At 41.0% G+C, this 18,167-nt stretch overlaps 1 protein-coding gene across 1 annotated transcript; it reads right to left on the bottom strand.

Annotated features, from left to right (window-relative positions):
- Positions 1–3,810: 3,810 nt before the first annotated feature.
- LOC121398223 lies at positions 3,811–17,325 on the bottom strand. Its single transcript, XM_041577100.1, has 3 exons — positions 17,252–17,325; positions 11,625–11,948; positions 3,811–4,921 (listed from the first exon to the last, which is right to left on the bottom strand). The coding sequence occupies exons 2-3, from the start codon at positions 11,929–11,931 to the stop codon at positions 4,140–4,142; spliced, it is 1,089 nt and encodes a 362-aa protein (XP_041433034.1). The 5' UTR covers positions 11,932–11,948; positions 17,252–17,325; the 3' UTR covers positions 3,811–4,139.
- Between the last annotated feature and the right edge of the window lie 842 nt (positions 17,326–18,167).

Here is an 18,167-nt window from a genome sequence, read left to right as displayed (position 1 = left end):
GATTCATAGAGTAGTCCCAAAATTCTCTGGAAAAATTCTTGGGTATAAATCTAACTCTGTATAAAAAAAATCTAACTTTGTATAAATCTGTCTTTTCCTTTATTTCAGACCAAAGCACTGAGTTCTACAAAGGATTTCGGGCACAATTCTCCGCGTAGTAAGGCATGAATGGCATCTCTGAATAGTCGAAGGTGTTTATTTTCAAGAAATCTATAGTTTGTGGGGGTTATTTTATTGGTAAGGGACAGTTTAGGATAAAATATGGATACACATAAATTCACAGCGCCAATATTATGCATTGTGCCTGTGTTGGGGTGTTTGTTGGCTGTGTCTCTATGTGTATCCATACATATGGGGTATCTTTTTATTCAGGGGAACTTGCAGATTGTTATTGAGCAGGTTTTTGTTAGTTGTCATGGAAACATAGGAGAATTCTAATTTTGGAACTCTTTTTTCCATTATTTCAGATAAAATCGATGTCTTCTACAAAGAACTGCGGCCACAATTCTCTGTGTAGAAAAGCGAGAATGGCATCTTTGAATAGCTGAAGAAGTGTACTTTTTGGACACATATGGTTTGTGGGGGTTATTTCACAGTTTGGGGGGTGTTTACACTGAAAAACTGCAAGTAGTACACATAGAGTGCAGCCCCCCAGATTTTCAACTGCAATTGCCCCTATGCGTTGCTCCTGTTTTGGGGTGTTTGGGGGCTGCGTCTCTATGTGTATCCATACATATGGGGTATCATTCTATTCAGGGGAACCTGCAGATTGTTATCAAGTAGGTTTTTGTTAGTTGCCATGGAAACTTAGGGAGAAATCTAACTTTGGAACTCTTTTTTCCTTTATTTCAGACCAAATTGCTGACTTCTAAGAACGACTGCGGCCACAATTCTCCATGTAGAAAAGTGAGAATGGCATCTTTGAATAGCTGAAGAAGTGTACTTTTTGGACACATGTGGTTTGTGGGGTTATTTCACAGTTTGGGGGGTGTTTACACTGAAAAACTGCAAGTAGTACACATAGAGCGCAGCCCCCAGATTTTCAACTGCAATTGCCCCTATGCGTTGCTCCTGTTTTGGGTTGTTTGGGGGCTGCATCTCTATGTGTATCCATACATATGGGGTATCGTTCTATTCAGGAGAACTTGCAGATTGTCATTGAGCAGTTTTTTTTTAGTTGCCATGGAAACTTAGGGAGAAATCTAACTTTGGAACTCTTTTTTCCTTTATTTCAGACCAAATCGCTGACTTCTAAGAACGACTGTGGCTCCAATTCTCCATGTAGAAAAGGAGAAAAGAAGTGTACTTTTCTGACATATATGGTTTGTAGGGGTTATTTGACAGTTTGGGGGTGTTTAGACTAAAAAACTGCAAGTAGTACACATAGAGCGCAGCCCCCATATTTTCAACTGCAATTGCCCTTATGTATTGCTCCAGTTTTGGGGTGTTTGGGGGCTGCGTCTCTATGTGTATCCATACATATGGGGTATCATTCTATTCAAGAGAAGTTTGTCTTTCAAATTGTCTGTAATTGTAGTATTTATAACAGTGTTATTTTGTCAGATTTACATTTGATCCTGCGTCTAAGTTTGCATTTTAGAAAAAAACTACAAATGCAACAAAAAAGCTCTAAATATCATGATGCGCTGGTAAAATGTATTTGAATTTTGAGTGAAAACTACAGCACCCCTAGAAACCTGATGGTCTGTAGTTTCTAAAAATACCAAACATGAAGGGATAATTTAGATTTACATATAAGTTATGCAGCATCAACTGTCACGTGTGCTTATCTATTTGTTCTTGTGTAAAATTATACAAAACAAAATGCTGTTTTAGTTTGGGGGTTACTCGTGGACAAAGAAAGGGTTACTGATACATATTTGGTATCGTTGGACTTGGCAGGATCTGGCCTTTTACAAAGACAAAAAAAGGCATGTAAAATTAACTTTTCTGTGGAAAAAAAAACCTCAAGATTTACACGATTTTTTAACAATTTTATTTTTTTTACATATTTCTCCCAAAATACACATTAAATCTCCAGAAAAGACACAAAATTCCACTTGCATGTCGAAGCCCAATTTGCAACGAAAAAAAACAATATATCATTTTCCTAGTTTCATGGAGGTTTTCCTACAATAATAATGAGTACAAAATGCTTAAAAACGGCTGGCATTTCTCGTAACCAAAATGTGAAATTCTGCTGGCACTTAAAGGGTTAAAAAGTTGAAATTATGACTTGATGACAAGAATGTACCAGTGCATTTTACACATTTAGAATAATTTTGCTTCAAAAAGTTTTGTTTCTGGTTACTTTATTGTAAATTTCTGTAAAATCCCCACTAATCACTTCCTGCTCCCTGAATTCCCAGGCTGTGCACTGAGCTCACTGCACTGTAGGACAGGAACCAATCAGCAGCTAGCAGGACCTGATAGGGAACTGAAGCATGTCTGTGCTTGTGTGACTGCAGGGCTGTGATTGGCTGTCCCCCTTCTACTGTGCGTCTGGCTGGAATGTTAGGACACGCCCACCCCTCATTTGAAACACAGACAGGACCAGAAAACATCTATATGGAGATTCACTATAGGGGTTATATTTGAAGACAATATTAATTTACAGTCAAAAGTAAAACCAGCACCATATTTTATACATTATTGCCTACAAAATTAGAGTTTATTAATTTATCCTATATGTCTCCTTTAAATATGGCATGATTGCAAAATTGATATTTATGCACACACTCTGCTTTCAAGTTACACAAAAACTTAAGTGGTGGAAAAAAATATTCGCTAAACAGTTTTTTTTCCGCAAATTGCAAAGATGTATTTGCAAAATTACTGTCAATGCAATATTGGACCACACACTGTGGCCATGCTCACACAAACACAGGTTTCATTTGTGAGCTAGTGAAAGGCAAATATTTCACCACTTTTCTCATAGACTCATAGACAATGTATAGTAAAAAAAAAATGTTGCACAGTTTGCAAAAAGTTGTATGAAAAAATGCCCATTGACTTTAATGCATTTGCTGAACTTTTGCCATTTCACAGTTTTTTGCAGATGCAAAGGTTAGATTTACCCCTACCTATTGTGAGCAGCGCCGGATTTCATTTCTGGGCGCCCCTAGGCCGCGCGGTCCGACCAGGCGGCCGCGCTGTCCTAGCGCCCGCCATCCCAGCGTGCCGGCGAAAAAACGCCGGCGCAGCTGGTGTAGTTGAATGGGGACGCGAACGTCCCCATAAAGCGGCTGGGTGGCATGCCGCCCCTATTTTTTGCCGCCCTAGGCCCGGGCCTATGCGGCCTTGCCGCAAATCCGGGCCTGATTGTGAGCACATTTTTGCACAATGCACATCTCACCCTAGTCCGCAAAAAAATAAAATACAGTCACAGCAGTGCAATATTTAAGCGTTTAGAGGAAAACATGCACAAAACACCATATATAAATAAATATGCACTGTGCAAAGATTATAGGATGTACAGATCCTACATTTTCTTACCAACACTGCCTACAGCAGAGTCGGACTGGGCCCAGAGGCACACCGGGAAAAACCCCAGGGCTAGTGATGGGCGAATTTGTGCCGTTTTGCTTCGCCGAAAAATTAGCGAAATTCGCAAAACAGCGAAAAATTCGCGAAACGGTGCCGGCGTCTCGTTTTTGACAGCGGTGCCCATTTTTGATGCCGACGCCCATTTTTTTGACGCCGGCGCCCGTTTTGACACCGCCGTTTTCCGACGGCGGTGAAATTTTTTTTTGATGCTGGCGAATTTTTCCGGTGAATTTTCACAGGCGTTTTGCAAATTTATTCGCTGGCGGCGAATCGCTGGCGAATAAATTCGCCCATCACTACCCAGGGCCTCTTGTGGGCCCCGCCAGCCCATTTCGCTCCCAGATTAGCAGGACTTCCTGCCGCAACTTCCCTTTTGTGGGCGGTTGCGGCAAAACATGAAGAGACAATGAAGAGAGACAGACACTGAGAAGGAACTAGTGAAGAAAAACTTATTTTAGAAATGGGTCATCGTTTTTAATTGATTATATTTAGAACGTTTCTTATATTGATATGAAGATGCTTATATTGAATTAGAATTTTCTAAATTGTTCCCCACTAAAGTTTACAGTATATCTCCTTCAAGTGCCAGGTAGCTACATCAGATCAGCCCAGCCTGAGGTTATTGGATTTGACAAAAGACGATTAATTTCTTTTCTTATTTCTCCATCGTTTTTTTTCCCCCACTGAAAACCTTTTTGCACCTCCTTTTGTATAGCATGACTCAGGTTTTTTGGAATGGCATTTTTACCTCCATATCCATTGAAATTCGTTTTTTTGGTCCATATTTCATATGTCTCAAACTGCACAAAGTGCTGGAATAAAAGTTTGACATAAATACGAATCTTGCCATTGCTGTGTTTTTTTATAAGGGCATGTTTACACTTATCCAGTGCTGGCAGTACAAGGTCTTGCAGTGGCTTTCCCCTTCGGAGAATACGCTTGGCATTCGATTTTTTAATATGATTTGTTACAGGTCCATTTTTGCCTTTGTGAGTAACAGGTATTGATTTCCCATTGTTTCTGTGTTGCTGGTTCTTATGTTCTATGAATTTCGGTGATCGTGACTTGTGATCTACTGGAATATCGTCAGTTTCCTCTTTTGATATGATGGGAGAGTCTGTTGAAGGTCCAGTACTGTCAAATGTTTCTTGCAAGACAGGTCCAGCGTTGATCTCTTGAGTGCAGTTCACATTTGTTGTCTTAGTTTCTATAACTGCATTGCTTATATGGCCTGTGATCTGCTGAGTAGCCAAGGTACCTCCTACAAGCCTGCGTCTAGGACTACCACAACACTTTATGTTTCGATTTCCGACTCTTTTGTAATTAAAGAGACTCTCATAACAGTATAGGTCGATTGTTGATGAATTACAGTTTTCTAGAGAAACAAAAAAAAAGACAGTTAGACAAGTGAATTCCAAGCAGGATGATGTTTTATGACGGCACATGATCCTGCTCAATTTACGAAAATCAAAACATATGGAAAAAAAGCATTTCATCTTTATATCTAGGCCTTTGGTTAGTCCACTTTGCTGCTTCTCTCTACGTTTATTCCAAGTCCCATTATGGAGGAGAGTGGTGAAGGGAGGGAGGTTTTAGTAAAGAAGGGGTGGACCAGGTTCACCCCAATTAGTGCCAAATCTCTCCAGCGCTGTCTTCTTGTCACTCCTTTCCAAAAAATTTAATTTTTCTTCTACTACTCTGTCTGTCTACTGCAGGGGTCCCCAACCTTTTTTACTCGTGAGCCACATTTAAATGAAAAAAGAGTTGGAGATTGTGATTGACTGTTTGGTAACCCCTATATGGAATGGTAGCCTACAAGAGGTTCTGTTTGGCAGTACATCTGGTTTTTATGCAACCAAAACTTGCCTCCAAGCCTGGAATTCAAAAATAAGCACCTGCTTTGAGGCCACTGGGAGCAACATCCAAGGGGTTGGGGAGCAACATGTTGCTCGCGAGCTACTGCTTGGGGACCACTGGTCTACTGGTTGCAGGGCTTCCATGGGGGGAGGGGTGCAATTAGAGCCTATTTAAGAACCCCAAAGCAAGAGGTGCCAGAAGAGAATACAGATATGTTAGTATTGGATAAATACAATAATAATATTATTATATTATTAATGACTGCAGTAACTGTATGTGTCAAATTCAAACACAAACCCCTTCTGCCAGGAAGCAAATACTGTAAGCAATTGATCTTCTTGGGGTTTATGCTATATTGAAAGGGAAACTAAACCCCAAAAATGAATGTGGCTAAAATAGAAAATTTTATATAGTGAACTTATTTAAGTAGTCAACTTATTGCACGAGGCTAAAGTCTCAGCTTGTGTTGGCGATCTTGCACATGCTCAGTGTGCTGTAGAGTTAGGGGCCGATTCACTAACTTGAAGGATTCGAAGTAAAAAAACTTTGAATTTCGAAGTGTTTTTTGGGCTACTTCGACCATCGAATGGGCTACTTCGACTTTCGACTACGACTTCGACTTCGAATCGAAGGATTCGAACTAAAAATCATTCGACTATTCAACCATTCGATAGTCGAAGTACTGTCTCTTTAAAAAAACTTTGACCCCCTAGTTCGCCATCTAAAAGTTACCGAAGTCAATGTTAGCCTATGGGGAAGGTCCCCATAGGCTTTCCTAAATTTTTTGGTCGAAGGATAATCCTTCGATCGTTGGATTAAAATCCTTCAAATCGTTCGATTCGAAGGATTTAATCGTTCGATCGAAGGAATATATGATCGAATATATGATCGTAGTTTTTGCGCAAAATCCTTCGACTTCGATATTCGAAATCAAAGGATTTTCATTCCCAGTCGAATATCGAGGGTTAATTAACCCTCAATATTCGACCCTTTGTGAATCGGCCCCTAAGTGTGTGTGCAAGATAAGCTTCGGGATCATAGTAAACAATAGAAAGATTGGCAGAAGGCGAGACAACATGTCCGAGAAGTTGACATGTTACTTCACCGCACCTCATTGCATAGAGCAGGGGTGTCCAAACTGCGGCCCGAGGGCCACATGCGGCCCAGGATGCATATGAATGTGGCCCATCTTGAAACCCTTGGTTCCCGAGGAAATAGGAGGAGGGGGGACTCTGCCCATTGCTCAGTTAGTAATAATGATATAATAATACATCTATTTAATATCCAGGTGTCCCATATTCCAGTGTATAGCTCCATCTGGTTATCCAACTGGCATTGTAGTTCTTTTCTGTGTATTTCCTCTACTTTTACAAATCAAAAGTGTTTGTGTATTTCATGTGTGGCCCCAGACAATTTTTCTTTTTCCAATGTGGCCCAGCGAGCCAAAAGTTTGGACACCCCTGGCATAGAGTGTGTATGTTTTCTGTGTGTCTGCGCGGGTTTCCTCTGGGCACTCCGGTTCCTACCACACTGCAAATACTTACAGGCAGGTTAATTGGCTTCTGATAAAAGTGTGTGAAATTGATGGACCTTAGACTGTAAGCTCCACTGGGGCATGAACTGATGTGTATGATATATAATTTCAGAACACTGTTGTGGAATGTATCAAACTATATAAATAAAGATAATAATAACACCACTACTCCTAGGTCCAGAAATTCTAGCCCTTGCTATTAGAATTGGCTGATGATTTGGATATATTAGGGCTATAGCGTTCTGGACTCTGATTGCATTACTGGGGATATTTTTTGTATGTGGCATATTATTATATATGCTGACATGGAGTCTTTCTCTCACTAATTGGTGTTATTGTTGCACATGCATTTGTCCTTTGTTTAGATTTCGGGGCCCATTTACCAAGGGTCAAGGTGAATTTTCTAATTAAAAAACTTCGAAGTAATTTTTGAGTACTTGACCATCGAATAGGCCAAAATTCGATTTGAAATGAAAAAACTTCACAAATTCGGCCATTCGAAAATCAAAGTACTGTCTTTTTAAAAAACTTCGACTTCGACACTTCGCCACCATAAACCTGCCAAATTGCTGTTAAGCCTATGGGGGACCTCCTAGAACCCTTCAAAAGAGAGATGTGGGTACCTCTAACAATAATGTATCAATCAGTTAAAAAATTGAAAAATGTATTAGGACATAAGAACAAGACCTAACGCATTTGGTGCCTGCTTGGGCACTTACTCATAAAGCCTAATACATTTTTAAATTTTTTATCTGATTGATTCATTATTGTTGGAGGAACTCACATCTCTCTTTTGAAATGTTGTCTTGGACTTACACCCTGGGACTGGGGTGAATTGTGAGTATATCCTCCAAGATTTACTTAATATTTGTTTTTGAATTATTAATTATTTTGGAGTAGTACCTATTTATATATATTTTTTTGGCATTGGCACAAACCCTATCATTATACCTCCTAGAACCTCTCTGAGTCTTTGGCTAAGTTTTTAGAAGTCAAAGTTTTTTTTCTACGATTGTACAGGATTAAATCGTTCAAACGAAAAAAATACTTTGACTATCGAAGTATCAAATTCGATGGTTGAATTTCGAAGTTTTTTAACTTCGAAATTCGACCCTTAGTAAATGTGCCCCTTTATGTTGTTTAAAGGGGAACTATCACAAAAATGTAATATAAGCTTCATCATCCTATTGAAATAAATGTTTTAAATGTGTTAATTTGGTTGATTAAAGATTTAGTACCGTCACTGAAATAATCAAGTTTCTCTTCATTCTCCCCCTCTCAGCATCTGTCTGTCTTCATTCATTCTTCATGCAGGAGTTGGGAGTCTGGATTTGAATAACAGTAAGATCCAATATATCTTTTAGGAAGAGGCACATTTGCCTAGATGATGTATTAGAGCTCACTCTTTTAAAATAACCAAAGATCCTGTCTCTCTACATGCAAGATTTGTGCCAAAAGGCAGTTATTTTGTTAGATTTTGTGTATGCTGAAATGAGTGAACATTAGAGTGAACTCTAATACATCTGCTAGGAAATGGATCCCCACTAAAAGTTATATTGGATCTAACTGTCAATGAAATTCTGACACGCAAGTCCTGAGTGAATAAACAATGAAGGGAAACAGATGATGTGTAGTGATGGGCGAATTTATTCGGCAAGCGCGAATTCGCGGTGAATTTGCGCGTTTCGCCGCCGGCGAATAAATTCGCGAAACGCCCCCAAAAACGGGCGCCGGGTTCAAAAACGGGCGCCGGCGTAGAAAAAACGGGTGCCGGCGTCAAAAATGGGTGCCAGCGTCAAAAACTAGACGCCGGCACCGTTTCGCGAATTATTCGCCGTTTCGCGAATTTCGCGCGAAATTCGCGAATTTTTCAGCGAAACGGCGCAAATTCGCCCATCACTAATGATGTGAGCAAAACAGTGAAGATAAACTTGATTCTTTCAGAAATGGTACAGAATTTAAAATTCTTTGTTATTTTCTTAGTTAGTTTCTTATTAATTTGTTTGAAAAAAGACCAAAGTCCATCAAGTTGAACCCCTCCAAATGAAACCCAGTGCCCATGCATACACACATAATGATGCACTGACACTCACACTTATTTCTGCCAAAGTGCATAATCTTATTTTTTATCAACATTGAACTTAATTGCCCAGTTATTTAGCAAATTCTAAGTAAATCACATCCACTGCCATCCCAGAAATGAGGTCCCTGCTCACCTCTTCATAAAAGGCAATTAAATTCCTCTGGCAAGATCTGTTGCTCCTAAACCCATGTTGGGACAAACTCATAGGGGCCGATTCACTAAGGGTCGAATTTCGAAGTTAAAAATACTTCGAAATTCGACCCTCGGATTGAAATCCTTCGACTTCGAATATCGAAGTCGAAGGATTTAGCGCTAATCCTGCGATCGATCGATCGAAGGATTTTTCGTTCGATCGAACGATTAAATCCTTCGAATCGAACGATTCGAAGGATTTTAATCCAACGATCGAAGGAAAATCCTTCGATCAAAAAATCACAGGCAAGCCTATGGGGACCTTCCCCATAGGCTAACATTGACTTCGGTAGCTTTTAGCTGCCGAAGTAGGGGGTCGAAGTTTTTTTTAAAGGGGAAGTACTTCGACTATCGAATGGTCGAATAGTCGAACGATTTTTACTTCGAATCGTTCGATTTCGTTCGACTTCGAACGAATTTAACCAATTCGATGGTCGAAGTACCCAAAAAATACTTCGAAATTCGAAGTATTTTTCATTCGAATCCTTTACTCGAGCTTAGTGAATCAGCCCCATAGTATTATGGTTTGCAATGAAGTCAAGTATCTTATCCCTTGAAACCCCTTCATAAAGCTTTCCTACCACTGACAATAAACTAACTGGCCTATAGTTTTGAAAAGTTTTCAATATAGTTAGTTAGCAAAAAATGTAATCTATAAAGACTGGAGTGGCTGGATATCTAATATGGTAGCCAGAACTAATGATGAGTAATTTTTTTTGGCCATCTGTGATTTTTTAGTGAAACTGCGGCAAAAATTAGCCGGCTACCAGAGACAAAAAAGTTGCAGAGACAAAAAAGTTGCCATAAGAAAAAATGCCCATTGACTTTAATCTTTTGGAGCGAGAAAAATTGTCGCACATAAAAAATGTTGACGTCCATTGACTTCAATGCATTCCGTGAATTTTCCACCATTTTGATTTTTATCGTAGTTTTGAAAGTTTTTTCGCCAAAGCGAAAAGGGACAGATTCGCTCATCACTAGTCAGAACCCTACTTCCTGCTTTGGAGCTCCCTTGGTTTCCACTGATCCACAGTTATTAGGTGGGGGTTTGAACAAGAAAAATAAATGCAGCTAGAAATAAACTCAATAAAAAGAAACTGAAATATGGAAAGCTGCATAAGATTATGGCAAATGGCCATAAAAGAATGTTGGAAACCCAAAGTAATTTTAGATTGAAACAAACTGTTTTTTTTAGTAAGGATCTTATCAAAGCCCAAAATGTTTTTAAATATTGAGATTGAAGGGGAAAAGATGTTATTATATACGGCCACTCAATTGAATAGAATAATTAGTTCAATGTAGGGCTGATAGATATTAGATATTTATCCAAGGAACATTGGGCTCAAAAACCTTAATGCTGAGCTTGTGGAGTCTTTGGAATAAACATTATTCTAAGGAAAATAATTAGAGCAACTGAATACTGTCCCTATGGCTCTCTCTCCATTTTTTTTTGTACGCCTGCTAGCTACTATTTATACGGAAAAAAATCCTTACAGAACTATTTCTTTAATATATATTAATGCTAAGATTTTACCAAAAATCATGGCTATTTGTATAACAGTGATTGTTTAAACATTGGCCCATTCAGATAATGCCAAAGAAATCAACTGCACATTATCTAAAAGTTTTTTAGTCATATATCACTCAAAGGGCAGGGTTCAAAATGCAAAAATAGGGCACAATTCACTATGTTTGAGAAGCTTTGCCTTATGGTTGAGCACCCACAGAAACTTGTCATTGTGCTTCACAATGGAGCTCAAGGACCTGAGCTTTTTGAACTATTACAGAGCAGCCTACATTTGGCAATGGTTAATACACAAGGGATGTGTTATGGGATCAGATCCCCTTTCCTGACTCACCCATCTCAACCCAAGTGTTTCTTCAGCAATTACTAAGGGCCACAATAATTCCTTTATATGGGCAGGGAAACAACACAGGATTTCCAACAGGGCATTGATAAAGGAAGATGGCTGTGTTTTTTCCTTGGAGTTTTTCCTTGGAGTAGCCTATAAGCAATGGGCTAATTAAATGTGTGCTTTGTGAAAAGAAAGTACTTTTATAGCAGATAAAATTATTGTAATGCCTATAGACCCCACACAGTTGTGTTGCAAAAGTGCTGGTGACTATAAAGATATTGCTGGTGATCACTACAGGGGACAGACATATATTAAAGGACTTGTCCTTGTCTCACCAACCCCTGAAAGAGTGAAATATTCATGGTCAACAACAGGAGCCACATGCATATGATAAAGTTTCAAATACAGAGTTAGTCTAACCATTCAGTGATGTGATGGGGTGGTGAACCTCATGTAATGTAATCCAACATTCCCAATTCCTACGTGAATTGCAAATTAGGTATGATGGGTTCTGTGCTGGAGAGACCTGATTATTACTTAGAACTGTTCTCCTTACCTTTCTTTAGAGCTGCTTCAAGTTCTTTACTCATCTGCTTCTCATTGATATCTGCCAGCAGTTTAACGGCGAACCCTCCAGCCTTCTCTATGGTGTAGTGTCTGATGAAGAAATCTGCCAGCTTCTTTCCACATCGGACTTTCTGCAACTTGCTCCAAGGAATGTTTTTACAGTCTTCGGGTGCTTCACAATATTTTAGTTTATACTTTAAAGATCTAAGGCTGTCGGAGTGCAAATTTTCAAAATGATTTACTAAAGCTTGCCATGTTTTTCCCTTTATAACGTTCTCTCTTTCCAGCAGGGTCATCTTTTAATCTTTAAATCCTGGGTTTCAAATAAAAGAACATTTTTACAAAAACTTAAAATTCATAGTTTAGTAGTTACAGCAGAGTTTTAAATGGCAACTAAAGTGTAAAAAAAGAAAAAGGATAGAAATGTTGGACCTTATGTTTGGGATTTTGTACCTGCCAAAGCCACCAAAACCCTACAGAAATGAAGATGCATGCTTATGAAGATGCCTAACACTGCACATGCTCAGACTGCTCTGGACTGATGACAGTGCCCTGAGCTTAGTAACCAACTCTTTCCTCTGACTACTTGCTCCAGTCACACTAGTCAATTAAAGGGGTCATAAAACTAACTATAACACTGAACCACAGTGCCCCCTAGTTCCAAAAACATAATTATTGATGAAAGTAAATTCACCAATGAGAATTCTACCGATCAAAAACACAATTATAAATGCAAAAGAAGTGACCAATGAGAATGCTGATTCCCAGCACTATGTCATGTATCTTGCTGTTATCTTACATATAGAGATAATTATGGCCGTTTTTTATTCTTTATATGACACTGGAATCAGACATGGGGATAAAGGACAGCCTTGTTCAGTGCTGGGAAACTGGGCTTAAAGATTCCAACTCCAGTTGCAGGAACAAAGAACATGGAGTCTCCTGGCACTTATGCCTTTTGCAAGTTTTTGGATCTGGTGCTAAGACCCCTGGGTCAAATGCATTGATCTAGGGGGATGATGTGTGGCCATTAGGTTTCTTCCTCCCATGAGCTCTGGCCCTATTAGGGTGCACCTTGGAGATGGGACCCCTTCAGAGGTCCACTTGTTTATCCTGCCCCCTCCCAAACCTTTTGTCAGGAGGAGAGTGGACAAAGGGACCCCCTTCACCTTGAGGTGAAATGGGGTTCAAAGAACCTTGCCCCCTGCCTGTGTCTTTTGTGCAGGAAAGTTGGGGATAAAGGGGCTCCCCCTAGCCTCAGTGAAGGGGAGTCTGAAAACTCCAGATGACTTTTTGTTCCTTTTGGTCAGGTTACCCTGGAGTTTGGACTTTTTTAAGGCTAAGTCAATGAACCCTTATTGCATGAGTTTGCACTTTTGCCCTTTGGGATTTGAAGTATGCTCGAGTTTCAAAAGAAGAAAAAAAAAAGATTGATACAGTTCAGCTGGGATTGTCATTGGATGATTTTTTGCATTTTACAGCAGTGGCTGGCTTTGGAGATATGGCACCCCAAACCCTCCCCATCTCCACTGGCTGCCTCCCCCTACTCAGTTACTTGCAGTGAGTGGGTGGCAAACTTTGTCCCATCTGTAAGATGTTATGGAACACATACGTTTTAAGGCCCTTTTATTTCTTTCTAGTTCCCCCATCTCACTTCTCATTGGAAGGGTTGTGATTTAGAAGACAAACATATCTCTGCTGCTCCATGTTGATTCTGTTATCCTCCTTGTATCTATTCGCTGGTGAGAACATTATATTTATTAAAAACTACTTAAACCTGGGTGAGCAGAGAGGTGGGTGGGTTTGAATTGATACTAAATGATGTACCTGTGCACACAAACAAGTCCGCAGCTTAGAGGGAACATTACACACACACATTAATTCCATGATAGTTTTCTTTAAGGTTTTGTTAAACTATAACAACATAATTACTGGTCACCAGTTGTGCTTGTCCCTGTGAGAGAGCTGAGATATCCCAAAGAATAAATGAACCAGTATTTACCTGCACGTCCCTCCTCCACTATAGGCAGCCAGCCTTTCCCCGTTTTTTTATTTTTCTTTCGCGCCTTTTTCTCATTCTCCCCCTCCCTCCCTCCTTCCCTCCCCTCCTCCCTCCTTCCCTCCCCATTTCACGTGTAGAACAAGGAAGTCAGTACAATAGTCTCTGTCAAGCAGCGAGGCAGATCTCTATCAGCAAAAATGAAAGTAACATGAGATCCAGTTTATTTATACACGTGTACACACATACACAATCGTACACATACTGTATGACTTACACATATATATATATATATATACACACTAATTGCTAATTAACCATGCAGGATCTGGGTAGTGATGAGCGAATCTGTCCCGTTTCACCAAAACAATTGCGAAACATAATTGTTTTGTGTGCAACAATTTTTACATGTGCAACTCATTAAAAAATGCTTATTTTTTTTTTTGGCGCTGATTTTTCAGCTAGGAATTTTATGAAAAAAATGTGCAAGTGGTGAAGTGCGGAAATTCGCCTGGCAAATAAATTCGCCCATCACTAGATATGGGTTTAAATTGGTGCACGTATCTGTGAATGCAAGCACAAGCACAAATTTAGTTTGCTAAAAAGAATTGCTACTACATTACCCCCAGCCCAGTGTTACATGCCCAGGAGTAACAGCAGCAGCAGCCACTGTCTTTTGTCACACTGGGGTATAAGCAGTCGATCTTTCCATGGGGGGTTGTACCAGAACAGGGTCGGACTGGGCCGACAGGACACCAGGTAAAAACGAGGTGGGTCCCACTGACCCAGACCAGCATCCTCCTACAGCCCACACTGCTTCCCGATCACTGCCACAACCACAGCACATGTAAGCTTGAGGGCCTTGAGGGGGGTCGTGGCTGGGACGGAGGCCCTCTAGGGGGGGGCCACAGAGGTAGGGTGCCCCACACTGGGAAGTGAGGGGCCAGTGGCGGAAGCCCCGGTGGGCCTCTTGGCCTCCAGTCCAAAGCTGTACCAGAACCCCACACATACCTCCCCTACCTGGGGAGTGTATGTAAAGGGGGTAAAGGGGCTGGTAGTGTCTGTAAGCCCTGGACTCACCCGAAGATTTAGTTTGGAGGACTCAAGGTCAACTTTGGAATGGTATTAATAGGGGAACTGTTCTTATAACAAAAAACAACTGTCACACAAATCTGGGCTATCCAAACCACAGATAATTAATGTCCAGCTAATGGTAATGAGCATGGGTTACATTGGACTCACACATCAGGGTCAGGGCCTTCGCTAAGTGGAAGTCTCCCAAATAGGTGTAGTATAACTATAACACCCAGGCTACTGTACAACAAAAATAGGATTATTTGGACGCCAGGAGGTTCTTATGATGAAAACAGAAAGATGGTTAATTGTACAAAGAGCAATTTGCAATTGACCACAGGTTTACTCACGTATGAATTCTACCGATCAAAAACTTTATTATAAATGCAAAAGAACTGACCAATGAGAATGTTGTTTCCCAGCACTATGTTATCCATCTTTCTGTTATGTTACATATAGAGATAATTATATTATTTTATTCTTCATTATATGACAGTGGAATCAGACATGGGGATAAAGGACAGACTTGTTCACTGCTGGGAAACTGGGCTTAAAGCTTCCAACTCCAGTTGCAGGAACAAAGAACAAGGAGTCTCCTGGCACTTATGCACGTTTTTGGATCTGGTGCTAAAACCCCTGGGTCAAATACACAGATCTAGGCGTTGTGTGGCCATTAGGCTTCTTCCTCCCATGAAACTGGCCCTACTAGGGTGCACCTTGGAGATGGGACCCCTTCAGAGGCCACTTGTTTATCCTGCCCCCTCCCAAACCTTTTGGCAGGAGGAGAATGGACAAAGGGACCCCCTTCACCTTGAGGTGAAATGGGGTTCAAAGACCCTTGCCCCCTGCCTGTGCCTTTTGTGCAGGAGGGTTGGGGATAAAGGGGCTCCCCCTAGCCTCAGTGAAGGGGAGTCTGAAAACTCCAGATTACTTTTTGTTCCTTTTGGTCAGGTTACCCTGGAGTTTGAACTTTTTTAAGACTAAGTCAATGAACCCTTATTGCATGAGTTTGCACTTTTGCACTTTGGGAATTGAAGCATGCTCGAGTTTCAAAAGAAGAATAAATTATTTAAAAAAAAAAGATTGATACAGATCAGCTGGATGATTTTTTGCATTTTACAGCAGTGGCTGGCTTTGGAGATATGGCACCCCAAACCCTCCCCATCTCCACTGGCTGCCCCCCCCACTCAATTACTTGCAGCGGGTGGCAAACTTTGTCCCATCTGTAAGATGGGTATGGACACACATACGTTTTTAGGCCGCATTTTCGGCACAGTCCACGCCACGGTTTTTAACAAAAGCTGGTCGCTGCGTAAATATGCTTAGTGGTTTCAAGTTTAGGCAATCACACTTACACTAGTGTATTTACACAGTGGTCAGCGTCCAGTAACGTAACTAGAGGGAGGTGGGCCCTGGTGCGTGATGCGCAGCCGGGCCCCCTCCATATGCGATCTTCAGCCTGCATTTCAGTGGAGCACGAGCTGCCGGGGGGCCCTGAGGGGGTGAGGGCCCCGACCCGCATGCACCCCCTGCACCCCCGGTAGTTCAGCCACTGTCAGCTTTTTTACAAACCATGGCGAAACCGAAAAATGCTTGTGTGTCCGGGGCCTTATGACACTAATCACAGTAAGAAAAGAAAATTTCTCGGGGTTTCCATTGGATCAGATACAAATTGGGAACTTAAACCCGCCAAAATCAATTTCTACAGTGGTCTCAGCATATATCTGCCTATAAAAGTAATTAACTGAATGTATCTTAGAGCATACAATGCACTACTGACTTGTTATCAATGAAACATGTTACTTGTTTAGTCACTAGTAGAAAAGGAACCAATAGCACACAGGACTGGTGAAATCTTCCAATTATTTTATTGTGCAAGTGGAGTGCAATGCAACATTTCGGGGAACAATACCCCTTTGTCAAGCATGACTTGTTTAGTCACCTCTGACACTTAAAATCCTGACTGTTCGATTCAAGTGGTAAAGTACAGCAATGCACCTTCCTTTATCCACACAACATTGCAAGGACCCAGCTGAGAGAGACAGACATAGTGCAAATGTGTTCTGCTCTGGGAATAGCCAAGTCTTTGGTCTGGGCCATGAAAGGGTTAAAATATTCTTTCATGACTGTAGTTACCCTTAACAGTAAAAGGTACAAAAAAACCTGTGTTTTATTTCTTTCTAGTTCCCCCATCTCACTTCTCATTGGAAGGGTTGTGATTTAGAAGACAAACATATCTCTGCTCCATGTTGATTCTGTTATCCTCCTTGTGTCTATTCGGTGGTGAGAACATTATATTTATTAAAAACTACTTAAACCTGGGTGAGCAGAGAGGTGGGTGGGTTTGAATTGATACTAAATGATGTACCTGTGCACACAAACAAGTCCGCAGCTTAGAGGGAACATTACACACACACATTAATTCCATGATAGTTTTCTTTAAGGTTTTGTTAAACTATAACAACATAATTACTGGTCACCAGCTATGCTTGTCCCTGTGAGAGAGCTGAGATATCCCAAAGAATAAATGAACCAGTATTTACCTGCACGTTCCTCCTCCACTATAGGCAGCCAGCCTTTCCGCAATTTTTTTCTATTTCTTTCGCGCCTTTTTCTCATTCTCCCCCTCCCTCCCTCCTTCCCTCTCCTCCTCCCTCCTTCTCTCCCCATTTCACGTGTAGAACAAGGAAGTCAGTACAATAGTCTCTGTCAAGCAGCGAGGCAGATCTCTATCAGCAAAAATGAAAGTAACATGAGATCCAGTTTATTTATATACGTGTACACACATACACAATCGTGCACATACTGTATGACTTACACATATATATATATATATATATACACTAATTGCTAATTAACCATGCAGGATCTGGGAAGTGATGAGCGAATCTGTCCGTTTTTTTTTGTCACACTGGGGTATAAGCAGTCGATCTTTCCATGGGAGGTTGTACCAGAACAGGGTCAGACTGGGCCGACAGGACACCAGGTAAAAACGATGTGGGTCCCGCCGACCCAGACCAGCAGGCCCCAAAAATAGTTTTTTAAAAAAACCTTGGCGCTAGGGCCCCCATTACAAGTTAAAAAAATTGTGGCACCAAAAATCATTTTTTAAAAAAACATTGGCTCCAGGGCCCCACTTACAAGTTAAAAAAAAAACAAAAAACCCACATTGGTGCCAGTAGAATTGAACTCGTGGCTTCAGGACTTCAATTATAGATGTTTTCGTGACTTCGGGTCTTTTCGCCGCTTAGGACTTCGTATGTTCGGCACTTCCGCATTCTGCCTCTTCGGGACTTCACAAGCAGAGGCACGGCTGTGGAGCGGTCAAGGGGGGCCTGGCTCTTCGAAAAGTGCAGCACTGCTGGGCCCCCCTTCAGCCCCAGGCTCAGGACACTTGTCCCCCCTGTCGGCGGCCCTGCAGACCAGCATCCTCCTACAGCCCACACTGATCCCCGATTG

The sequence above is a fragment of the Xenopus laevis genome, chromosome 9_10L (assembly GCF_017654675.1).
Source record: "Xenopus laevis strain J_2021 chromosome 9_10L, Xenopus_laevis_v10.1, whole genome shotgun sequence".
Lineage (NCBI taxonomy): Eukaryota > Metazoa > Chordata > Amphibia > Anura > Pipidae > Xenopus > Xenopus laevis.
This window is presented reverse-complemented; position numbering and strand designations above follow the sequence as displayed.

Bases quoted from the DNA above. Each gene is read 5' to 3' on its own strand.
- LOC121398223 (XM_041577100.1), bottom strand. From the start codon at position 11,931: ATGACCCTGCTGGAAAGAGAGAACGTTATAAAGGGAAAAACATGGCAA. The intron at 4,922-11,624 runs GTAAGGAGAACA...TTGTTTCTCTAG, and splicing joins TGAAGCAGCTCTAAAGAAAG to AAAACTGTAATTCATCAACA.